Consider the following 24,982-nt stretch of genomic DNA (forward strand, 5'->3'; position numbering starts at 1 on the left):
CGTCAGTCGAGTTCTGTCTCCGGGAAAAACTCCAACGGGCCGCTTTCGAGCAACTTGGAAGGCTGGTTCCCCTCCAAAAAACAGGAAAGCAATTGGATCAGCCCCGCCAATGACACGAGTCAACGACTTCCACGGAATAACTAACTATTACTCCGTATTTTGCTTTTGTCGATCAGACGCAGACCACGCATCCGGCAGAACTAGCTGCAGACGCACGCGCACAACACACCGACGCTGCATCCCGTGGACTCGGACTTAGCCAATTCATGCAAGCCTCTGCCGATTCCGTCTAACGTCAAACAATTGCACTCTCCTCTCATTCTCTTCTCATCCTGAACCAAAGTCAATCTCCACGCCTCTCCGATGACTGACCGTGATGAGCCACGATGATGTCGCAAAGCCCCCTACCACTGCTGCGCAGAAGTCGAGCTCGAGCTCGGACGAGCTCCACTACGTGCGGTACGACAGCGCCCGCGAGAACGAGTATGTCGCGGCCATGCGCCAGCTGATTTCCAAGGACCTGTCCGAGCCGTACAGCATCTACGTCTACCGCTACTTCCTGTACCAATGGGGCGACCTGTGCTTCATGGCCATGGACGCAGAGGACAACCTGGTCGGCGTCGTTGTTTCGAAGCTCGAGCCGCACCGCGGCGGGCCTCTGAGGGGCTACATCGCGATGCTGGCGGTGCGCGAGGAGTATCGGGGTCGAGGCATCGCCACGAGGCTGGTCCGGATGGCGATCGATGCGATGATCGAACGGAATGCGGATGAGGTTTGTCTCGTCTCGTCTCTCTCAGTCTTGCTGGCTCTGTCAGAACTAACCAGAGCTGATTGATTTCAAACAGGTCGCTCTCGAGACAGAAGTCACCAATACAGCTGCCATGAAGCTGTACGAACGTCTGGGCTTCCTCCGCAGCAAGCGCCTCCACCGATATTACCTGAATGGCAACTCCGCCTACCGTCTCGTCCTATATCTCAAAGAAGGAGTAGGTTCGATGCCTACGACGTTTGATCCTCCTCCGGACACGGGTGAGTCTGCGTCTGCGCCTGGCTACGCGGGTGCGAATACAGCGACTGCTGCACCGCCGTCTCAGCAGCAGGAGAATGGCGGACAGTCGCAGTAGCAGCAATCTTCTTAATAGCCCAGAAACTTCTGGGCTAGCTACGTGTGATCAGTTTGGCTTTCGAAAGAATAGCGAATGGGACGGACGATACAGGGGTGAATATTACGAGTTATACAAGAGGTTGTTGCTTCCCAGAAGGAAAAGAAAGAAACAAGTCTCACAATGGATAAAGCATTTAAATAATGACGGAACGAAACACCACCTCAATTGAATGAATGATATGACTGACAGGATGCTCCGTCATCTCGATGATTTGGAATTACGGATGATCCATATCTATCTTATTTCATTACTCCGTACAGAGGCAGAGATGCTATCAGCACATTTGCTGTTGGGAAAAAAAAAAAGGGAAAGAAATAAAAAAAAAGAAAAAACAATTGATACAACGCATAATCAATCACCTCGACAGATAACACAGCTATCCTATCCCATCTATAGGTATGGTATGGTATGGTATATATACATATGCAATGCTTCAACATAACAAAACCCAGTGATAGTTACAGTACAGAACAGGGGCATCATCTATCAATCCATCTATCCATTATATCCATGGACTGCCCATCTCTCACAATGCACATTAGATATAGTACAGAGAAGCCTCGAATGGCTTCATAAGCAGACTCAGGAGGTAGAGATGAAAATAGAAAAGGAGAAGGGAAAAGAAGACAAAAATGCTCGTGATCACATACACCGTGCCTTTCACCGACAAACCCAAACCACACACACGCGCGCACACAAACTTGGTATCTCGAGATACAGCGTAATCATCATGCAGAAGGAAAAGGCACCATCGTCAAAGACAAGAGATGGAAGAAAGGCTGGGACTTCAAGCTTGGATGAAGTCAAGTCGGAATCCGACTGTAGTGGGAAGGCGCTTTGGACCTTCCTCCTCTTATCCGCACCGGTACATGGATGGCGTTTTTGAGGAGCTCGATAGTGGGCCAAGACGTGGACACGCCCCTCCACTGCCGGTCCAGGACCAATGCCGCATCCAACATCATCTCCAACGGCTCCACGGGCTCGAATTCTCTTCCGGCTTCAACGTCGCGACGAACCAGGGCCTTGCCCACGGCCACCTGTTTCTCGTCCAGCGGTTGCGACCCCAGCAGATACAGAACAGGATTGTCCGCATAGTTAGGAGGAACCATGTCCTGCAACTCACGAGAGGGCTTCACGCCAGCCTGGAAATACTCCAGGCCAACGGCAACCTTCCCAACGGTCCTCCGCCATGCATCATAGCGAGGACTTTCCCTACTTCCCGGCAGGTGTTCTGTCAGGGAACTCCTGACAATCTGCTTCATCTTCGCACTAGGTACGCCTTCCATGCACGCGTATCTCCAGAGAACACGGCAGGCATTGTAGCTTTGATACTTAAACGCAAGCAAGAACAGCTTCTCAAAATTGCTCTCGTCGAAGGGGTACCGCGGAAGCTTGACGTGTCGGAACAGGAACGACATAGCGTTGTCAATATCACGAAAGTATCGGATCACTTGGTTGAGAGTGGCGTTGTCGATAGAAAGCTGACGCTGTTTGAAGCAATCGACAAGCTGCTTCATAGCTTCAAGGTCTTTCCTCGTTACGACCTCATCCAGCATCAAGTTAAGCAGCGATGTCGACAGAATCCCCGGGGCATATTCTTCTTCGATGAACCGGACAAAACTAGGGACGTCTTTGCCGCTATCGAGGTGTCGAGACAGCATATGGCCGATATTGACATGCATTGCATCTTCAAGAGTCCTTCGATCCTCCAGATATCCGAAATGCGTCATACGTCGCATCACATGTGTTTTGGGGCCTGGTGAAATGAGACACTTAAGAAAAGCAATCCAGGTCTGCCCATTAGGGCGGACATGAAACCGAGACATGGAAGCCAGAATATGGTGAAAGATCACTATATCCTGCCGCCTTGCAGCGGACCGGAGAAGGATGTTGTAAGTCTCTGTTGACGCCACAGCTTCAGCCTTGGAGAGGATGATGCGCGCCGAGCGGAGGAACTCGTTACTACAGAGAAAGGAAAGGGCCGTGTTCAGTGCGCTGGTCGAGAAGAATTGCTGATTGGCTTCCCTCAAAAAAAGTCTCTCGAGGGTGTCTCGGATTTTGTACCTATGTTTGTCTTTGGCTTGCCGGTCGCGCTTTTTCGGTAGAAGCGGAAGGGAATCGACCAAATCCTTCACAACCTCCGCAAATTTGCTGACACTCAAATTCCTTGGACCGGGGATCTTAAGAAGGTAGAAACCGAGTTCCGGATCATGGTGGTCGCGCCATACCCCGCGGATTGTTGGAACAGGCAAGCCCCTTTGCTGCAGTGCGACAACAGATGGAATGATGGGCACCATAGGCTTTTTCATCTCGAGATCACCACGAGCCAGACGCTCTTGTGTTCGCCAGATTTCCTTCTCAACCAGCTCGAGCGCCCGTTCAGTTCCGGACAAAATAACCTTTCGATGTGGACCTTCACTCTCGGCTGCGTCCAACACGCGAATCCGACAGCCATTGCGGATCGACACGTACCAAATGTTTTCCTGCAGGTCTGTGGACCCGGACAGGAATGCAACTGTCTCTTCTGGTACATGCAGGACTCTATGCTTCGTTGACTTGGGCCACACATGAGTTTCTTGGGCCAGTCTTTCCAAAAGGCTCATTACATCGGCCCAATGGACAGAGGCGGCCTTCTTCCCGGTGACGAGACGCCATTGAAGTATAAATCTGCGATATCTGAACTTCATCAATTCCCTTCCAGATAGATTCTTCACCAGGAGCAACGCTTTCTCCTGGAATCTCAACTTAGAAGCCAATCTCCGTTTCGACGGGGAATTCGTCCACCACTTGCTCCTAGCTCGAAGCTTGCGGATCGGAATCGAATTGGAAGACGAGTCGACACTAGGCAATGAAACGGCTGCTGAATTTGGAGACCTGGCAGTCAACTCTCTGTCCCTGTCGCCGTCTGATGCCGGTGCACTCCCCGGAGAAAGGCCGGGATCGGCCCGCAAATCATGCGTTTCTCGTTGGCCATTGTCCCCTGTCACGTTCGTCCGGTCATTATTCTGGGTCGACATTGAATCCGAAGGCGTCAGGCAGAGTGGTGCTTGTGCAGAACCACCGCTGCTCATAGATCTGGATGACGAGAGCCATCGTCGTGAGGCCGTGTGAACAGACGGCCGACGGGGTCGTACGTAGGGCAAATAATGATGTTTCTCGGAGTCATTGAGACTTTTCGTAGCTCGAAAGGCAGAATAGTGCTTCTGCTGTAAAACTGAGGTGAACCAGCGAGGGTAGAGAAAGTGCAAAGGCTCATCGGTCGGGACAACAGTAACACTGTCCAAGAAGGAGGAAATTCTGCAGCTTCTCAGACAGGGACCGCCGCGCGAAAACATAAGGATGCGAAGACCACGTAAAGGGTCATGGGCAGCGGTCCAATTAATGCTGTCAGAGGCTTGCTGTCCAGCGTGGTTTCGTCGCTGTATCCTGCAACGTTGATATACGCGTTCCAAAAATTATTTTACTTGCAGCGGAGAGGGAAGCCGCACCTTTGGTTGGTGTCGGCAGTCGGACCGTCTGGGGCCAACATTTTCCGTCCTCCGAAGACCCTGGAAAATGCCTACTCCGTACTCTCTTCCCCTAATCTCTTCGTTCCTCGGTGTTTGGGGAAACGGGATAAAGGATGATATCGGCATATTGAGGATAATAAAAGCTCAGTTTCAATCTTCAACCCCCAAATCATGTCTTTACTATCCAAAGGCAACAAATAGCCTCAAGGACAGGGCTTTCCTAATGTGGAAATCAAACTACCACTACCACACATTCACGACAATAAGCTTATTATTCTTATTATTCTTATTATTCTTATTATTCTTATTATTCTTATTATTCTTATTATTCTTATTATTCTTCTTATTCTTATTATTCTTCTTATTCTTATTATTCTTCTTATTATTTCTTTCTTACTTCCCACGATTCTAGGCTACAAGAAGAGACACCCTCATTACTCCGGTTCTCCCATCTTGAACAAAGAAGACCCGAAACTGTAGACGACCCAATACTAGTAAATATGACGCTCCTGTCCAATCTCGGCAGCCTTGGGAATGCCTTTGATCTCTCCAAACCGGCTGCTGACCGGTTCCTGCTGTGATGTCTCGGATGATGTAGGACGACTCCTCTCAGCCGTACGATTAGAACCAAGGTTGCCGCCACCCAACTGTCCTTCTTTCGTGACGTCGAAAACCTCGTAACCTGAGATCTGACGGCTGACAGCGGCCGCCGCTCTGGCCAGGTTGTCGCGCCTTCTCCTCCTTGCCTCAGCTTCCTTTAGCTTTTCCTGAGGAGTCTCGCTTTCCTGCTGCGAAGCTTCCTCCACTGCATCTTGCAGACATTTGAGGAACTGCCAACGAGACGTTTGGAACACAAACAGGGATAGGATCTCGGGTATCTGCAGAGAGCATGTCAGCGATGACTCCGACCAGGTAAAGGGTAACGTCACTCAGCCGAACATTTTCTTCAAGGTAGTAAAGCTCCTCTCCTCCCTGAGAGACGAATTTCTTCAATGCCTCTATTCTCTCGCGGTCCACGATGGCCAGCTTCAGGGCCTGCATTAACGTCGGTATGTCTTCAATGTCCTCCACCAACGCTTCTTCGGGCGATGCGGCACTCATGCGGCCCGTGTAAGCTGACGGCGGACCAGCTGGAACTGCTGTACTCGATTCCCCACTGAAAAGTTTCTGAGAATGAATTGTGAAATAATCCTCGTTCATCCTGTGCGCTAGTTCCAGTCCTGTGTGTTCCGTCCCAGCTCGTTTCCTGGCGTCCTTCTTCTTGATCCTCAATCGAACCCATCGCCTTCTGCGTACATACGAGTGAAACCACGGATGCGTCCCATGCCACCCGAACTTGGAAGCAAAGGAGAACGAGTACTGCCAACCCTCCTCGTCGACATCGTCGGACATATCGACATACCATGACCGCCACGCCCATTCCCAGCTTGGGTCCGGAACCTGAGCATTCGTGACGTCGACTGGGCTGTCTTTGAAGTCACGGTTCACCCAGGCAGGGGGGTCGAACTGCAGGAGAGAACGGTGTGAGTAGAATGGGATGCCAAAGAAGAACCAGCCTCGCTGGTTCTCGTAGAGGACATCCAGCTCGGACATCACTTCGCCGGCATCTTCGTCATCTTTGGTCTGTGCCAGAACGATATTTAAGGTCTCACCGTTGGTGGGCTGCTGATCGAGTGGTTCCTCAGGCCTTTCCTGAGTCCTATTGGAGGACTGAGATGCAACCCGAGTAGGGGCATTGTCGTCAGGAATTCCGAGTCTATCTGGCTGCCATTTGGCATACTTCCTCCTCGTTAGCTCGCTTTTGACTGAACCCCTGGTAAGCCGTTTCGTGAGTGATGAAGGTGCCGAGGCCGACGCGGTTCGAGAGACTGCACGATCCGGTTGCTGAGAAGGGTCAGTGTTGTCGACGAGGTTGATCCCCCCACTGCCTTCTGAAGTCATCGTCCTACTCCCGTCCAGATCCGTATGGAAACCAGTTACTCCCTCGTGCACAATGCCAGCAGTGTTGTCTGAAGGGGCTCCACAGGGCTCCAATCGCGTTGAAAACAGAAAACATCACCGAACAGGGAGGCAGATCATAATCAGTTGCTAATAATTGTCAAGATTATATCTGGCAATTAACTGGGTGCAGGCATGGCATTATCCATCTGCCCATCCACTGGCCTGTGTGGAGATACTGCCGAGTGCTGAGGACAGCAAACGAGTAGGGATCAATGATGCAAGAAAACAACCGAAGCTCCAGAGGCAATTATAACCCCTGTAAATGGAATATATTGAGAATCGCCTTGTAGTGAGAAGAAGAAATCTGAAAATTGGAAAAGTATGCGGAAGCATGACCATAACTGTCAGTTTACTACGAAAGCAGCTGCAGCCATGACATCGTTGCCCGCTCTTAGCGTCAGTCGATCGGCCAATCTGGGCAGGGGCAGGAGAGGCCCTGGAGCATTAGTCCGGAAGGGGGATAGCCCCGATCACGGGGAAAGCGGGTACCCGGGTAAACAAGCATGCCGCATCTGACCCGCTCTCCATCCCACGCACGCGTCTGCAGCACAATCCATGATCTTACCGCAATTCCTCGAGGAAAAGGCATTGCATTTATTTAGGGATATCAAGACGAAGGCAAACGAAAGATGCAGGCCCCTCAGTACCGCAAGATCGAGTTGCAGTCGCCTGCCGACCTCAACTATCTCTACGCCAACACTGTGGCCCTCTCGCGACAGAAGCTGGATCTGCATCTGCCACCCTCCGCGAACGGCGATCCCAACACCTCGGATCCCATCAGAGAGCGGGTCAAAGAGCTTGTGGACGAGGTATGCATTGGATCGGCTCAATATGATCGACGAGAGGCGGAGAAAGAAAAGACTGATTCTGTTTCATACAGTTTATCACTCAAACATTCACCTATGCGTCCGCCTCGATCAGCATCAACGGTCTCGATTTCAATCCGTCGTCAGCAAATCCCGCGAATAATGCGAAAAACCCGTTCCCCTTCCCCTCCGGGTTCTCTGCCCCTGAGACCGTCGAATACGAGCCCTACGACACCGCCCTCGCGGCCCGAGTGACATCCCTGTACGCACAACTTGAGTCGCTGACCACAACTGTTGCGCAGTTGAGGCGGGATGCGCCCAAAAGAGCTGCCAAGGAATATGCGGATGCATTGAGCAAGGCCCTGGAGGAGGACGATGCTGAAGCAGAGCGTTTAGATCGACAGGCTGAACAGGGAGCACTGGATCATCGTGATAAGGATGTCGAAATGACCGACGATACCACAGCCAAGACGGAAGATGGAGCAGAAGGTGCAGGAGCTGCAGCGTCATCGTCATCATCAGCCATCAATCCCAAATGGAAACTCCAAATCCCCTTTGGTTCGGAGAACGAAGCTGAGCGCTGGCGCAATGGCGAAATGGCAGAGATCTACTCGGACACGCTACGAACGCTTCTTCGTCTTCAGGGTGAGGTCGTGGAAGGGGACGACCATGCTGACTCGGAAGAGGGAAGCAGAGCTCTCGCGACGACAGTGGGCAAGGCCGAGAGAGCAGGGAGAGCCGCCGAAGTGGTGGAAAAGATGTGAACTTTTCTACTTCTTCTGGCTTCTCATTTGCTCGCGAGGTCTTCCCGAGACATTCGGCTACTTCTACAGATCTGCGTTGAAATCTGCCGAAGCGGTTGATCGATAGATGGATCAACTCAGGTCTGGTGGAAGAAGACCTGTGGGATCACTATTACGGAGACCTCTCGTGACCGCGATAATCAAGCATGGTCCTTCAGAATTTTGCAAGCCATTGAGAGTGAGCAGGTTTCGATAGCCTCGGGACCAACCGCTAGCTTTGCATTGGATGTTGCATTGCGACAGGCAAGAAAAGCTTCAGCACCTCGCACCGGAGCGGGTGTACATGTCAACGACATCGCACGGCCCCATGTTTGGCACTGAAACGCCCGGCAGGCACCGACAAACCCTTCGCGACCAGTATCCTGATAAACATGTGAGGAAATCCCCGAAACCCGATATCGTCTGGAAACAACGTTCCTGGGGAAGTCGAGCAGGACATTGTTTCTACCGATGGGGAGGGAGCTCCAAACGGGTCCTGGCTCAATCGATGGTTGCTATAACGGAAGAGTTATTGTGATTGCGGTACGCCAGGTTCGAAGAAAACGATCCGAGATGTCGAAAGACTCTGATAGATAGACAAATCCACACCTGGAAATCTGGTGATCCCTTCCCTCCCTGGGCTTTTTTTCAAGAGAAAGAGGGGAAAAAAAGGTTCAATGAATAATAGATAAATAATCCCTTCGCAGATAAGACAGAGTTTGTAAATAATGCAAGCAGCCAAAGAAGATAAAGATATATATATAACTCATCCTTCGCTACTCCCTCTCCTCTACTCTATTCCATTCATACCATTTATTAGGTACCAAACCTATGAATCTGTCATGTTTCCCCCTTTTCTCGGTTATGAAATGTGTTTGTTTATGTTATGTATGACATATATCTACACTAAGTATCGCACCGCAGCGTAATACGTACGTGCGTATATCTGAGATGAACAAGAGGGGAACAAATTAAAAAAAGATTAACCAAAAAAAAAAGGATTAGGTAGGTTAGGTTAGGTAGTCAGTGATTAAATATTTGGTTTTGATTTGGAGTGTTGGTAACTTGGGGGAAAATGATGAAGATAAATAATAAAGCAAGGCATGCCTTCAAGGGTAGTCCGACTGATCAGGCACGCACACACACAAGAGATAGAGAGGAAGAGCCAAAAGAGTAAACTAGTATTTGTAGAAAAGAAGTCTATGCAATTGCCTTGGCTCCGGCTCCAACCTCAGCGCCAGCCTCGGCTTCGGCAGATTCGCTGCCTGCCACAGGTGCCTGACCCTCCGCTGGCTTCTGGATACCGACATCCTCGTTCTGAATGGCGCCGGATTCCTTGGCCCCAACACCGTCGTCCCGAGCCCACTTGGGCGGCCGGGTCCATTCCTTCTCCTTCCACGGGCCCATATCGCTGAGCGCGCAGCCGCCCGGGCACTCGCAGGTGCCGCCGAATTCCTTGGGGAGGTTCTCAGCCGGCACCTGGGCCAGAAGCTCACTCTGGTAGTTACTCCCCAGGACCTTGATCTTGTCCACCGTGACCGGGTCAAGGAAGCTCTTGACGACGCTGAAGACGCTGCTGAACCCCCAGGGGGCATTGATCAGGTACAGCTTGCCCAGACGCTCCGGATAGTAGTTCTGCGAGATCGCAGAAGCCTGCTTAACGTAGCCATACACGGATGGGACGTTGGTAATTCCCACGCCTTTCAGGTCCATGATGGTGCAGCAGGTCTCGAGCAACTTGCCCGCCTTACGCGAGCACGCCGGCAACCGGGGGTCCGCCAGTTTCTCATACTCGCACACGAGGTTTTGGAGCATCCGTTCGGCGGTTGTGATCTTGTACATGGCATTGAGGTCGATCTTGCCCAGCTTCTCGATGTAGACGGGTCTCCCATCCTAATTACAATCGAGAATGAATTAGCGTGTGTTGCAAAAGAGACGATCGATTGTAAAAGAACCCACCTTATCCGTCTTGTGGTAGTATTGCGGGTAGTACTCAAACACTTGAGCCTTCTCGGTATACTCGAAATTCCGGACGAGTTCGTCCGTTCCAAACTCCTTTCTCCACTTCTCACATTCGACGAACCTATTCGTGCCACCTCGTCAGTGTCTTGTAATAATGGCGAAAGTAGAGGAAAAAAGGTTCCAACGCCATCTGCGTAAAAATGTTTCGAGGCAGCAGCAAATCAAAATATCACATACATAGTCTTGGCCGCCTCGACATTGAACTTCCGGGCCCTCAGAAACCGCAGCAATGTCAAAGTGTCCAAACGCTCGGTGTATCCCAACTGCTCGAGCATTTGGCGGAGTTGAACCACCTTTGCATCCTGCTCGGGCGTCGTGTGCCCGGGGTGCCCTGGCTTCGCCTCGGGAGCCGTCGTCGGGAAGTCATAGTCGTCGTACTTGGGGTCGAGGTTGGCGGGCTTGGATCCGGTCTCAGCCATGACTGCTCTGCTCAGTGCCAACGGTTCGGTCGATGAGAAGACAAAATAACACAATTGATGCTCGTTGGAGTCGGTGAGCTCGGTGCCAGGTGTTCAACCAGAAGGAGGAGAGGGCGGGCCTGAAGCAACCGGAGGCCACAAGGCAACCGAGAGAAGAGAGATACGTGTCTCGAGAAAGAAAGGAAGAGAAAGGAGAGGGAGTGAGAGAGGTCAGGAGGAAAAAGTGCGGTCTGATCTCGCGTGGATGTGCACTTTCTGCTTATGGCGGACTGGGGGGAAGTGGGACAGGTTGATAGCGCTGGCTCCTGTAGGGACTGGTGGGTTGCGCGACGGCGTCCGTCTAAGCCTCTGAGGAGGGAAAATCGCGCCTGTTGGGCCTAGCGGAAGGGTGGAGAGGAGGCGAAAGTTTACTCAACACGGACACGAATCATTGCCCGCGGGGTCTCTATTGGGGAGGGGGGGAGCTGTCAAAATTAATATTGTCGAGAGACGAGGAGTTCACCAGATGCAAATTGGCTGGGCGGGATTGCAGTAGTCGGTGTGGCTTTGCGACTTCCCGCACCCGTTGTTCTTCCCCGTGCGCTGCAGCTTGCCAACTCTCAGACCCCGGCGACGTGACGTAGCTGACTGTTGTATCGCCAAGCCACATCGAGTAACTTCTCATGGCAGTGCAGATGGCACGGGACAGCCACGAAATGCGTCGACACAGCTACTCCAATCGCAACGTGGCGTTTATTCGACGAGGGAGAGAGAAATGAATTAATTACGATGGTGAGGATTCTGAGGAAACACATTGACGGTCTGACGCTATATATCCACCAGACTAATATACGGATCTACCGAACGCATGACGATCATGACAGCAAACAGAACAGCTCCACGGGTATTGCTCTCAACCCAGAAAACCTACCAGAACTACGATTACATGACTCGGGGCCACTACACCGGCCCCCGGATTGCATAAGCCAGAAAAGAAAATCAACATGGAGGAAGAAAAATAAATAAGAACAGAAACCAAAAAGACAAGAAACCTAGACACAATTGAAGAACTCCCACCGGTATCCATCCATCACGGGGGAAGAAACAACACCAAAACAATGACCAAGCCCACCATTCCGAACCAGCGGAGTGGGACCCTCGGGAGATATCAACAGACCACCACGTCTCTCCAAAAGGGGGTGGGTGACGCACACCATGAGACATCAAACGATAGCATACTTACAAAAACAATGGCGTCCAAAATCAATGACACACGAAAAATAAAAGAGGAAGGAGGGCGAGAAGGCTGCAAAACTCAATGGGAGTATGGCGCAAAAGAAAAGAACTCCCTGTCGTCCAGACCGTGAGGGAACGTAGACAGGGCAAACAGATCGGGCGTGAAGGGGTATCGTGTGGCTGCAAAAGCAAAAAAGCCGTCGTATTCATGATCAATTCATCGAGCTGTGCGTTCGAGAGGGCATCTCATAGGGACTCGAGCGAAACGGCGACCCGGACTGCAGAATTGGAACCTTGTCGTCCAGGCCGTCAAAGCCGTCGATGCTCCCGTTTACCATCCTTTCTTCCGTGCAAAGCGCTTGTTCAGGAGGGCCAGGACCTTGGACACGTTGAACTGCACGTATTCGAGATCCAGGTCTTCTTGGTTGTCTTTCTGCATCTCCAAAAGATCGTCGAGCTTCAGATCCAGCTCCAGCAGGCCTCTCGCACGCCCTAGGATTAAAACATTAGCACGTTCCAGCTCGAGAAAAGAAAAGAAAGAAAGAAACTCACCTTTGTAGTGCAGACTGATGACAAAAGTGCCCGGCAGGGGACTCTTGAACATGAAGTAGATGTTGGCCCGTCGATTCTCCGGGACATTGCTCTTGCGGATCACGCCCTCCTTCTCCAGTTGCTGATGGGTGAACTTATACGGTCCGAGTTCTTGGTTCTTCTGCTGCTTCCTCTGCTTGCCCTCGGATTGGCTGCGGACGTTGTGCAGATAGGACTTGTACGTCTCCAGCTGGCCCACCAAATAGGCGTTGTGATCGCGGATGGTGCGGAACACCTCCTCTAGCTGCTTGGTTTCTTCCAACACCTTTTCCTTGAGGGAACCAAGATGCACCAGCTCCTGCTCGATCTCGTCCCGGAGCAGGCTGAAGTCGTCCGAACGATCGATGACCCCCATCTCCTGGAGCTGGCTGAGCAGCTCCATCGTGCGGATGCCCTTTCGGACCATGACGGCGTCGTTCTTCAGGGTCGCAGCCGCTTCCGCAATCCGGTCCAGTCGGAGGGGCCGGCGAAGAACGGACGAGTTGGGAGGCAAGGCACGAAGGATCTGAACAAAGGTCGACTTGGCCTCCATGAAGTAGATCTCTTCCTGCGTGATATCCAAGGCCGCCGTCAGATCGTCGACCGACGTTTCCCACTTGCTGAACAGCGGCAGATTGATCGTGCGGTTATCCTTGCGGGGCACTAGAGGCGGAGCAGGTCCCAGCTCCTTCAAAAGGGTGTGCAGGTGCGAATTCTGGTCCGAAGCAGCCAAGGCATCGGCGTGTTTCTCCAACAGGGCGTGGGTGGCGTATACTTCGTTCAGCGTGATCTGCAGCTCCAGATCCCGCTTGGTGAGGGCGACATAGTTATCCATCTCCAGGCTCTCGTAGAAATCCTGCACCTCGCACAGATCGAGCATGAACTTGTTCACTCGTTCCTTGTTTTCGTGGATGAAGGGTTGCAGCTTGGCCATGTAAGGCTCCTTGGAGTAAGACGGCTTGTTCGCCAGGTTCTGAAGCATCTTGGCGATTAAGGTCAGCGTCCTGCGCGGCTTCTCCGTGGGCGTCGATTCGATGAGCATGTATGAACGGGGGGTCACGATGGCCGGATTGATGAACCGCAGGAAGAAAAATCCTCCGATCAGCGTACAGATGGTCTGGTCCTGCGCATCGGGATACTTGCGGCGGGACAGACTTCGGATCTGCTTACAGATCCACCGAATGCCATACGGAGTCTGATCGAGGCCATCGATAATGGTTGTCAGGAATTTGTTGGCGATATCAGTCAGCATCTTCAACCGGGGCTCGATGATCGCTTGCACCTCTTTATTTTCCGCGGCCACCTCGGCGGTAACGGATCTGGGCAGGTGCTCGGGAAGCGATCCGGTCTCCTCTTCGATCTGCCGGATCATGTTCTCATACACCTTCAAGGGATTGATCTCGAGGTCGACATCCTTGAGTTCGATGATGGAATTGATTTGGTCAGCCAACACTTGTTTCAAATAGGTCTGGCCGGGACCCCGACGGGTATAGGTGGTCATCATCCGGGACACGGGCGTATTCTGACGCAGAAGAGACGAATATTCGGGCGTGTTGTCAAATTGGTATGTCAGGACGGATTGAAACATGGTCAGCAGGAGATGCTCCTCACGACTCTCGTACTGGTTCCCGTAGATCGTGAACATCACCGTCTGCAGGAGCGAGTCGATTTCGGACATGGAGACGAGCCGGCAGAGATGAGCGATGTGCTTGGGTTCGGATTGGAGGAGGAAGAGAAGGTTGCCATATTTCTGGGTCTTTTCGTCATTCGGAAAGTAGCCCTCTTGGGGATCCACGCTATCTTCGAGATGGCTGGCTACTTCATTTTGCTGTAAGGCATTAGTTCCCGAGGATTCGTAGAGAAGAAAACCGGAGAAGCCACCCACTTCTTCCAATGCCATCCGATTCTGGATCAACAAGGCTATTCGCGAATCCAGATAGCGGACATCTTTTTCGAGGACGAAGTTCTTCTTCGACTGCGACGAGATTTTGGCCTTGAGTTCGCGAAGGTATTTTTGGGCTAGAGAGATAGCATGTCAATTCCCATATCCCCATGCAAGCGAGATGGCAGCCAGTCCGGACGCACCTTTTGCTAAATCGTCGGAAATTTCAAGATCCTTGTCCTTTGCGGACATCGACAGATACAGCGCCGTGACCGAGATGCGCTTCGATTGGCGGACGGATCGAGTGTCATGCGAAGACATTGTGTTCTGGCGGGATACGGGTTGATAGGAGGAGGAGGAGGACGTCGAGGCCCTGGAGGCCCTCGACGCCGGCTGGAGCATGGTGGCCACCGACATTGGAGTATACTACTCACGTCGCTCGAATTTTTTTTTAAAAAAAAAAACGTGATGTCCTCGACGGGACCGCTGAAAGAGGGTTGGTTAATGGGAGATTTCCGGCACTGGCCTCGCGTTTCGTGTGGTGATGACAAACCAGCGGTCTGGGATAACTCGTCGAGCCCCGATTTCCCTCCCAACACAGACAGACCAATGTAGCCGATGAATCGTAGCCTCCTCTTTTTCTGGACCAGATGGGCGCCCCCGATTCACCCCGTAGAAACGACAGCCCTGCGGGAGGGTTGCTGGAGAGGCCGTGATTGTACGCTGGACCAAGTCGAGTGTGCGTCGAGTGATGAAGAGAAATAGGAAAAATAAGAGTGGACTCGTGGGATGGCGGAGCGATTGGTCAATCGCTCAACAATGTCGCAAGAACGTGGGCGGTCTGGGCAGCAAGGCTGATCGCATCCAGGCGAACCACGAGGGAGAGGAGAAGCGTCGCAGGAGGGAGTGATGTGTTGGCCGAGTTGAATTCCGCAACAGCGAGAGATAAGACGGGGCCGTCAGGTGGACAGGAGACGACGGGAGGACGGGACCTGACAGCGCGGCAGGAGTCCAGAAAATGCAGGACTAAGCACTGGCCAGGAACACACGACGGCAGCCAACGGATTGGAGGACGAGGAGAGAGGGAGGAGGGGGAAAGCGGGCAGTAGAAGAAGATGCATGCAACAATCCGGGGGGGCAGGAGGGGGTTGGGAAATGGGGAGGGGGCCTGAGGATTTAGTTGGCCAGTCAATCAGAATAGGGGATTGACTGGACGACGGAGGGATTTGCTTCAAGTTCAGCGTCAGGACTCCGGCGAAGGTCAAGGGGTTGGTGGGTTGGCCCTTCCCCTTTCGCGACGGGACGGGTGGGTCCTGGGCGCACAGGGAAAGAGCGCTGATTTGCGGCAGGAGCCCTGGACGACAGGCACCGTGGTTCCTGGCGGTGGACAGGATAGGGGGAACGACAGTGCAGAAGATAGAAGATAACGGTCAATCAATAATAACGAATGGATCTGATGGTTTTTAACAACAATGGTGGAATGGAAACTGGGCGACCGGAACTGGCACTCGGTATATTCTTCTTATTGTCTTTTCGAGTGGTCACGTCGTGGTCAACAGAAATTATTAGCATCGTACGAGGAACCACGGGACCTGCCATTCATCTTGAAACAGGCTCAGGAGCGATCCGTCCGACCAGGATGATCTCCCACCCAGACCCTGGCAGGATGATCCCAGACATGATCAGATCCGGATCATTATTAAACCTTGATTTCTTTTTTTCGGATTACTGGCATGATCTTCCTGAACAATGTCTTGCAACTGAGGGGCGAGGACGGAAATAATACTGCACTGTACTACATGACATACATACAGTACCTGCATTCAGCTTAAGCATTTCTGCAAGAAGATGGGCCCGTTAATTCCTTTTCGAGTCTTCGACTCTCTTGCGACGCTTCGTCACGCTTCCCGGCCGGCACTCCATGCCAAAGTGATGCAGACGGATGCAAGGGGAGTCCGGGAGCCCCCCGCCGCCGGTGTAGCCCATGTTTGACAGATGCGGTCACGCACGCTGTTCTCTACGGAGTCACCGTACGCCGTACCTAGACTAGACTCCAGGGCCTACGGAGTATTACATGATATGAAAATCTTAGAAGCTTGGCTGGTCTCACGCGAGGCATGCTTTTGGTGCCTACCCCGGGTATCGCGGCCGGGTGGTTGCTCCAATCGTGATGCTCCCCTCTCTTCCCCCTCACACCCTGAGCGACTTTTCTTTTCTGTGTTAAGGCCGTCCTCGACGCTAGTCATGCATATCAGGCGGAGAGTGCCGGAGCTTAAACCAAGGAAGTCTTAGAGTTGGTCTCTTCCTAGGCTTACTTAGAAATCCATGGAAAGTGGTGGTCGTGCTCGTGACTAGAATTTCACGACGGAATTTTGGAGAGCAACTTTACAGAGAGAATTCTGTACTCGTAGGACTCCTACAAATGGCATGTAGCACCAAATGCAAACGCCAAATCAAGCAAAGAAGAGAAAAGGGGAAAGAAAAAGAGGGGGGAAGAGCTATTCAATGGGGAAAATCCAACAAACCAAAGGAATAAAAAGCAAGCAAAGCCATGTTTTGCTGGGGTCAGTGCTGCTCTTCCCCACTTTCTTACCTGTCAACCGGTTTGGCTTGCTTTTTCCTTCTTCTTCGGAGTCTTTCCTCTCCCTGTTACTCCGTACCTCTCTGGTAAGTTAATCGATTGAGGTCCCTGGACCCTGGTAGTGTTGTTAGTTAGTGGAGGCTTAATAATTCCTAATCACACTGGATATGCCAAGGGCCCCAGACGCAGGTACCAGCCAGTGGCCGTTGACCTCCACGAACTTAGTTCTCAACGCTTGAACTCAGGCCAGTGGGTCCGACCTACACTTAAAGGCCAGCATATTATGATTTCTTACAGTAGTTAGTAAGCGGAAGTCAATGATGATCATTCTTTTTCTAAAGAACTTTTCCTGCCTTGTTTAAGGGTGTCACGCTACTGTAGCTAACTAGTTAGATAGCTCACTACCTGCTGACCCTTGTCAAAGCAACTTGAGGTGCGTAAGACGAATGCCAGCCACTTACGGACCATACCTCGATAGCGCTATTACGGAGTGGGTAGACTGTAAGACAGGGAAGTGACATGACGTCGACATTGAAAGTGCTGCTCTTTGAGCTTGGTTACTGTTGGAAACTGGAACTTTGGGCAAGATTATGACCATAGTCGACCCTCCTAACCCCGCATCCATCATATTATCCTAACCAAATACCTTTATCTTAAATATAATTTCCAACATTTTCTTTCTTTTCTTTTCTTCTTTCTTTGTTTAGTCTTCTTTTCATCATTATTGCATCTGCTTCATATCCTTTCTCGGGCATAAGCTGGATGTTTTAATATTATCCTGAAACACCATACTTAGGAAATACAATCTATGACACAGCTACTGGAGGAAAAATTCAAAGTACTTGATTGAGGAGATGTAAGCCGGTATTATAGTATATCGCTCTGCTATTTAATCACCTTCATTCCTTGTATGTTGAGAACAGGAGAAAGTGAACTTCTGTAGCACATCAAAGCACAGCGCGCAAATGGGAACTTCTCTCCTTGTATAGATGTAATTCAAGCTTTTTCTTCGAAGGACAGAAACTCCAAAAGGGATCACAGGACCTTATTAGGGATTGATTGGCAGCTGCGATATTTCGTAGCAGGAATTTTTCTCCATGTCTATCTAGTTGAACCTACATATGCGCTATCGCCTCCTTCCTCGGGTGTGCTAGCCTCATCAGGATGAAGTCCATCGACGAGGTCAAACCCGCACAGTAATATCTAAACCAAGCTAGGGTCTGCGATCGAGCAGAGTTGCTCCGTCGTGCAGTCAATGGACATGATATTTTTTTTTTAGCGGCCTCCACAAATGGCATCTCTTGGTTGCCATTTTAAGTCACATGAGTTGAGTCCCGTTTACGGAGCAATAATATATATATATATTTGACTTATCAGCCTGGACTATTATTTTTCTTGGCTGGCAGATAACTGAGGAGGCATTTATATAGTACAGTATATTGTATTGACAGAGCACTAATGACTCCAGCCTTAGCAATCAGCAAAGGCAGGGACTGGCCGAAAGTCTATAAAAATATTGTCCATAACTGGTGGAAGCCATGATGATTATCAGGAAATCACGTCAAGTTGGCTCTTGATATTATCCCCAACAGGCGAAAGCGGATTCTCATCGAGTTAATAGTACAGTATTATACCTAGGTATAATTCTAATAGTACTGTATGTATAGTACTATAGGAGGTACCTCCAAGGATTTCCTTATCTTAAGGTTGTTCTCGCCGATGTTGCCGTGGCGCTTCTTTAGCTTAATTAAGCTCACTTGCGCATGTCTATCCCACTCGGTTCAGTTAATGATGAAGATATAACATGACACATGTCAGCAAGGAAGATAAGCTCCTTCTAATACTCCGTACCAGGTACATACCTACGTATCTAGGGAATGGACTTCTCGCTCAGTCTGATTGGTCAGTCCGGATATGGTTCCTCCTGATTGATTTGCCGAATAAAGAGGTCGGAATTCGGGAGTCGGGAGTCGACTTCAACGTGCACGGGACCACCGCGGGCGCTAAATTTTAGTGTCAGTTTTGAGCTCTCCATAGAGGGTCCACCGGCCACGTTTGGGCCTTGGCACCTCCGGTTACGGCAAGGGGAAATGTCAGCGAAACCCAATTCGGAAAGAGCGAAGCTCTCCACTCTACCTAATCCAACTTTGGACAGCAACGCCGAGTCTCCGAGTCTCCGATTCTCGCTCGGCCCGAGTTAAACAACTCCCTGGACAACCCGACAATCTTTCTCTTTTGTACTCTGTATTACTTTTTTTCTTCTTCTTCTTTTTCTTTGGATAACCTTTGGATTTGCGCCATTTAATTTCTCTTGAATAGCGGATACATAATGTCCCCTTCTGCCTGGTTTCTATTCTGTCTATGGAAGAAAAATATAGATAGATAAACTTTTCCCGGAATTATTATTTACGACCATATCATACAATACAAGACTTGGATGCGCAGTTAGAAATACTTATAAACAAATATCCCCGGTAACACAGCAAGAGAAGAATAGAACAGCAAAACAATATCTTTCACTTACAGGAGTAAGAAGTTCGAATGATGCGATTGATGATGATGAGATCCTTTGTCTCTTCCAGGATGGTTGAGATCGACTCCCACAATTCTCAGGGATCGTCATCTGCCTCCGGAGAGATAACAATGCCTCCATGTCTCCTTCCCTTTGAGTTCCGTCGTCAGGTCCCGTGACAGTTCGCTTCGACTACCAAAATGCAACAGTTATATGCAGTTATATGTCCACTCTTCATCGTTCTGCTGCTCCGCACAACTCTCCGCAAGAATTCGATTTAGTGTCGACTTCCAATATATGGAGGATATGGTCAAGTTCAGAGTCCTATCTCATTAAGTAGGTAGGATTCCTATGCATCATGGCCGGCATCAAGCTTTCCATCTTAGTCTATTGTTACCGCTGATGGCAGCTTCAATTCTCATCCATGCGACTCCAACAGTGGCAGCAGCCAGAAGCGCTCCGATCAGAATGCTCGTCTTCTCATAAGCTTTCGCTGCCCCCATACCCTGGGCGCCTCCACTTCCACTCCCCCTAATGAGAACTCCCGCGACAGGAGTTCCGACGAGCGCCGCAAACCCCCTGGCCATGTACAAGAACCCATTGACGCTGGCAAAATGCTGCACGCCGAAGAGTTCTACCAGCGCCGTTGGGAACAAGCTGATATACGCGCCGGCAAAAATGCCATATAAGATAGCGAAAGCAACGAAAAGGCCCTTTCCGTCCCGATCACCGCCAGAGAGAGTCGACGGAAGCCACAAGCCGAGTGCAGTGACGGCACTGACGAACGTCGTGAAGAGGAGGGTGTTGAGCCGGCCAAGACGATCCGCCATGTGGCCTATGATGATCTTGCCAACCGCAGATGCACCGTTTGACACAGCGATGAAGGTCGCTCCGGCTGCAGCGGAGTATCCCAAACTACGCGCGTAGGCAGAGAAAAAGAACACGGGTGCATAATATGCAGATCCTTGCAAGGCGGCCGAGATGCACTGCGCCATAAACTTGCGAGTCCGTGCAACTCGCCAATCGACCAGGGGAACCAGAAAGCGGGTTCGAGAAGTCTGCGTTTCAAGACGGGCACGCCGTTCAAAGGTCGGTGCCCACGTGAGAGCCGTGGCAGAGGCACCGAGCAAGATGAACGAGACCGCTCCGGTGAGACGAAGCGTGTCGCGAAAACCTATACGGTTGTTTAAATATCGCAGCAGCGGAGCCCAGGCCACTCCTCCCACACCCGTGCCCGAGGAGACAATGCCAATCGCCAGACCGCGATGAGTCGTGAACCACCCTGGCGCAACGGTCATGGCGGGAATATAAGTCAGGCACACCCCACAGCCGAGCAGGACGCCTTGAGTCAGGATGAAATGCCACAGCCGCTGGCCGAACGACGCGAGGACGTTGGAAAGCGCAAACATCACGCCGCCGGCGAAGGTGATCGTCCGTGGCGAGTAGGACTTGCACCATGCGGACGCAAAGGGGGCGCCCAGCGTCATCAGGGAAATGGCCAAGGTCCCGATCAGATCGATCTGGGCGGGCGTGGCGCCAGTGAAGGGATTCTTCTCGGCAGAGCTGGACATGCTCTCGTAGAGTTCTTGATAGACGCCAAACGCGAAGTTGATACCGCAGCTGGTGAACATGATGGCGAATGCAGCAACAACAACTAAGATTGATCTCCTAGAAGACCGTCAGAAGTGATGACTCAAGCAGAAGAGGCAAAAAAAAAATAAAAAAGAAAAAAGAAAAAAGAAAGGAGGGCAACCTTTACCTGTTGTCTGCCGTGCTCATATCAACGTCTTGTTGAAGTCTGTGGCTCGCATCATCATCATTATTATTATTAATAACAACAGGAGAACGAGCAGCAGAAATCTCCCTAGAGAGTGGAATCTCCACTGCATTGCCTCCTTGGTTTGGAGTTGGTGTCGAGACGCAATTCGCAGCCATGGTCATGACTCATCACGATGATAGAGGATAGATTACGGAGTAGGATAGATCGTTAAGAAAATAAAAAAAAAAGAAAAATGGAGCACCTTAATCCCTTATTACCCAATTCTATTTCTCTTCTCCTCTTTTCATTTTTTTTTCTCTTTGTTATGGCATATAAAATACCATTCACCCTTCAATAACCCAATTATTAGGGTTATTGGGCGGGGGCAACTTACAAGGCTATTATATATACTACACTAGCGGTGCCGGCTAAGGTTGTCTTCGGCTTTCGGGCCTTCATCGGCTTATACCCGAACGGAACATCCGGTATTATTGAGTCATGGACCTCTTTTAAGGCAGGCTTCTCTCTAAATAAATCAAAGCCAGGATTATGACTATAAAGTCGACTCTACTCCGTATTCTAAGTCTGTACGAACTCAACAAATTGCTAATATTGCTAACATTGTTATTATTAAGATGAAGGGAAGGAAAGGTGCTGGATTTCCAGGCCTCAAGAAGATAAATAATATTATATTAAATGGTTAGAAGAAACTGACTGCTTAACAAGGAAACTACCTACCTAGGTACCTACAGTACACTACCTCAGATCTAGTTCGATATATTATGTATATCATATGTCTCATATGGATTTCACAAGAAATGCGGATAGATCCATTCTTGGAGCGAAATTTCTCTCTCTCTTTCTTCTCTCTCTATAGAAAAGCAATTCGCAAGTGAGTGAGTAAGCAAGCGCAGCTGATACGAATACCAGAGCAGATCTACAGTACATACAGTTAGGTATGTACCAAGACTGGAGCCTAGCATGGAGAAACAGAAACAGAAACAGAAACAGAAACACGGTCATTGATGATACTGTTGGCTGTAACCCATGATAGAGGCGACAGACAAGGGCGCCGGATCCGAGGAAACGCTAATTCTACCAACCTCGATGCCTTGCCTCTGGGTAAATACCCCATACTTTCAGCAGATACTGTGAGGTGTCGTTTCTACTTCTTCTTCCGACAAACCATTTTATTATTTTGTCTACAGTGTGTATACAGTACACCATCATACACATCGGGTATCAATCAAACTACACCATGCCATGCCCATCATACATACAGTACAAGGGAAAGGAAAAACGCACGAGAAGAATCACGGATTACTATTTTGTGAACGTAAAAGTCTTCCCTCCGGTATCTCTCTTTGCCTTGCGCAGGCCACTTGGTGCGTCGAGCGCCTTGGCATACGGGTTAAATGGTTGCTTTGACTTGTTCGAGGGCAATCCACCCGTTGTCGGATCGGCTTGCGCGTGCAGGACGGACGGCGCTTTGGTGTAGTCGAACGGTGTCGAGTCCTGACCCTCCTGCTTTGATGATGGCTTCTTGGGGACAGCCTCCCGGCGGGACTTCTTCGAAGGCTTCTGCTGCTGCTCCAAAGAATCCGCATCCGAAGACTCTCCCTCACTTTCTTCCGAGGAATGGTCTTCTTCATCCGCTTTGCTGATCTTCCTCTTGCGTCTGCCGGCAATCTCCTTGACAGTGAAGATCTCGTTGCTCTTTGGTTCTGCAGGTGTTTGGGCTGCCGGGGCGGGCTGTGGAGTGGCCGTTTGTGCGCTTCCGAGCTTCTCGCGGGCTTCGGAGACCGTCATCGGCATGGGTGGTAGAGGAAGGGAAAGCCGTAGAGCTTCTGCGGAAGCGGCCAGGGAATATGCCATTGGAACAGCTGGAGCTTCATACTGTTGCAGGGCACTTCCCCAAAACTGAGATACTTCAGCCCGGCCAGCCGAAACCAAGGCCTCCTCCTTTTCTTCCTCAGCAGGGATTGGCAACTCTTTATCGACTGCTGCAGGAGTGACCTTCGGAATTGCTTGCGTTGCAACAACTGCCGTCTTTGTCGGCTTGACCACATCGCGCCACTCCGGACCATTAGCGCCTGCAATCTTGGCGGCTTTGATGACTTCTAGGAGTTCGTCTGCCCTCTCTTTGACGAGCAACGTCACGGGAGAGATCGTCCTGAAAAGCGTTCCCTTGTCCAGTGGAATCGTCTGGGCAATCTTAAACAGGACGTGCTTTGGAAACACACATTGTACGCCTTCGTCTTCGCCCCGAGCTACCTCGTCACGCCACTGGTGCACAGCCTTGAACACCGCAAACTGCTCTTTGCTAAGGGGGACAGGAGTTTTGGTGAGATAGTCATACCAGCCTCCTGGCCCCTGGCCTGTCTCTGCATCGTATACCGGCCGTTCATACCTCTGGAGTGCCTCGTTTTTGGACTGTTCAAGCACGTAGTCCACAAGGTTGCTTTCGGGCGTAGAGCGTTCCAGGAGCTGATTCCGCAGGTGATCGTAGATGTAAAGGAGGTAGTGGGTGTCCGATCGGGCATAATTAAACATCTCCAACGGCAGTGGACGAATCCGCCAATCCGCCATCTGATACCTCTTGTCGGCTTGGAAATTGGCAAACTTGTTGAGAAGGAACTTGAGACTCCTTTTCGGATATCCGAGAGCAACAGCGGCGTGGTAGGTGTCAAACATGCCCACCACGTAGAGACCCAGATCGCGTTGCAACCAGATGATATCCATGGACGAGCCATGTAGCACTTTTAGAATGTTCGGGTCTGCAAAAACCTCATTCAACTGCTGCAATTCCTCTCTCCATGGCTTGAGCGTATCAACTATCCAGTCCTTGTCTCGTGTGCTGATCTGCATTAGCGACACCAGACCATGATACGAATGGACGTCATGATGCTCCAGATCGATGGCTATCTCTTTCGCTGACTTGAGTTCAGCAAGCATCTCAGAGACACCTTCCAGGGTATCAACCCATGTCGCCTTCGTCGATTCGAACGGACAATAGTCAATCGGAGGTGAAGCAACATATGTGGAGGGAGGATACTTGGCAGCTCGAATCTCCGTTTCATACGGGTTCCTGTAGCTGTGCGTTTGTCAGAATACACAGAATATTATCTCAGTCAATTATGGATCCACGCACTATGCAGGCTGTGAGTCCGACTCAACTAGTTGCAAGGACTCCTCCAAGGGTACAATGGCATGCGGCTTGGTCTTCAGAAGCGGACGAAACGGCGAGACATCTGTGTTGTCTGGAGCGCGCGCAAACTGCAACTGAGGTTTCGGGATCTTGGAAGGTCCATAGTTATAGATGCTGGGAAATTTGGACGGGGTAGCCTTGTCTGCCACCGGCTGGCCCTGCGCTTGTTGAGAAGGACTCAGTTTCTTGATGATCCCCGTAAACTCGTCCAAGCACGCGTCGGCCTTTTCCAGCAGGTTGTCAATCACATCCACCACCCCACGCCAATTGTCTTCGACGGAGTCTTCATTTCGCAGAACCGGTGCCTTGACATCGGTACCGGCGGTCGCGACCTTTAACAGCGACGAGGTCAGAGACAGAAGACGGTTGCTCTGTTCGTCAAGAGAATCGGCGAATTTGCTGCTAGATGAACGGTGGAAGTTGACATCTTCGGAAGAAAGCTGCGCGACAGTGCGAGTGGTCTGGACGAGCTTGGAGGTGACCTGCTCGTGGAACGAGGAAAATTCTGCCGCAATGTCCATTGCGACGGACGGCAAATGGCAAAACCAAG

The 24,982-nt window shown here is 50.8% G+C and overlaps 8 protein-coding genes across 8 annotated transcripts; 2 read left to right on the plus strand and 6 right to left on the minus strand.

The window, feature by feature from the left end:
- Positions 1-376: 376 nt before the first annotated feature.
- VTN77DRAFT_9631 (uncharacterized protein) lies at positions 377-1,124 on the plus strand (the record flags this gene model as incomplete). Its single annotated transcript, XM_069426260.1, has 2 exons — positions 377-772; positions 846-1,124. The coding sequence occupies 2 exons, from the start codon at positions 377-379 to the stop codon at positions 1,122-1,124; spliced, it is 675 nt and encodes a 224-aa protein (XP_069273825.1).
- Positions 1,125-1,969: 845 nt separating this feature from the next.
- On the minus strand, positions 1,970-4,501 carry VTN77DRAFT_9632 (uncharacterized protein; the record flags this gene model as incomplete). Its single annotated transcript, XM_069426261.1, has 1 exon — positions 1,970-4,501. One exon carries the CDS (start codon positions 4,499-4,501, stop codon positions 1,970-1,972), a length of 2,532 nt encoding a protein of 843 aa, XP_069273826.1.
- Positions 4,502-5,166: 665 nt separating this feature from the next.
- VTN77DRAFT_9633 (uncharacterized protein) lies at positions 5,167-6,616 on the minus strand (the record flags this gene model as incomplete). Its single annotated transcript, XM_069426262.1, has 2 exons — positions 5,167-5,553; positions 5,615-6,616. 2 exons carry the CDS (start codon positions 6,614-6,616, stop codon positions 5,167-5,169), a joined length of 1,389 nt encoding a protein of 462 aa, XP_069273827.1.
- A 689-nt stretch (positions 6,617-7,305) lies between these two features.
- VTN77DRAFT_9634 (uncharacterized protein) lies at positions 7,306-8,246 on the plus strand (the record flags this gene model as incomplete). The annotated part of the gene is made up of 2 exons (XM_069426263.1): positions 7,306-7,485; positions 7,557-8,246. 2 exons carry the CDS (start codon positions 7,306-7,308, stop codon positions 8,244-8,246), a joined length of 870 nt encoding a protein of 289 aa, XP_069273828.1.
- A 1,218-nt stretch (positions 8,247-9,464) lies between these two features.
- VTN77DRAFT_9635 (uncharacterized protein) lies at positions 9,465-10,705 on the minus strand (the record flags this gene model as incomplete). The annotated part of the gene is made up of 3 exons (XM_069426264.1): positions 9,465-10,157; positions 10,224-10,347; positions 10,464-10,705. 3 exons carry the CDS (start codon positions 10,703-10,705, stop codon positions 9,465-9,467), a joined length of 1,059 nt encoding a protein of 352 aa, XP_069273829.1.
- A 1,546-nt stretch (positions 10,706-12,251) lies between these two features.
- VTN77DRAFT_9636 (uncharacterized protein) lies at positions 12,252-14,789 on the minus strand (the record flags this gene model as incomplete). The annotated part of the gene is made up of 4 exons (XM_069426265.1): positions 12,252-12,412; positions 12,473-14,318; positions 14,376-14,509; positions 14,576-14,789. 4 exons carry the CDS (start codon positions 14,787-14,789, stop codon positions 12,252-12,254), a joined length of 2,355 nt encoding a protein of 784 aa, XP_069273830.1.
- A 5,044-nt stretch (positions 14,790-19,833) lies between these two features.
- Positions 19,834-21,406, minus strand: VTN77DRAFT_9637 (uncharacterized protein; the record flags this gene model as incomplete). Its single annotated transcript, XM_069426266.1, has 2 exons — positions 19,834-21,133; positions 21,225-21,406. The coding sequence occupies 2 exons, from the start codon at positions 21,404-21,406 to the stop codon at positions 19,834-19,836; spliced, it is 1,482 nt and encodes a 493-aa protein (XP_069273831.1).
- Positions 21,407-22,547: 1,141 nt separating this feature from the next.
- On the minus strand, positions 22,548-24,953 carry VTN77DRAFT_9638 (uncharacterized protein; the record flags this gene model as incomplete). Its single annotated transcript, XM_069426267.1, has 2 exons — positions 22,548-24,318; positions 24,376-24,953. 2 exons carry the CDS (start codon positions 24,951-24,953, stop codon positions 22,548-22,550), a joined length of 2,349 nt encoding a protein of 782 aa, XP_069273832.1.
- Positions 24,954-24,982: the final 29 nt, after the last annotated feature.

The sequence above is a fragment of the Rasamsonia byssochlamydoides genome, assembly GCF_041956645.1.
Source record: "Rasamsonia byssochlamydoides strain NRRL 3658 unplaced genomic scaffold VTN77scaffold_90, whole genome shotgun sequence".
NCBI lineage: Eukaryota > Fungi > Ascomycota > Eurotiomycetes > Eurotiales > Trichocomaceae > Rasamsonia > Rasamsonia byssochlamydoides.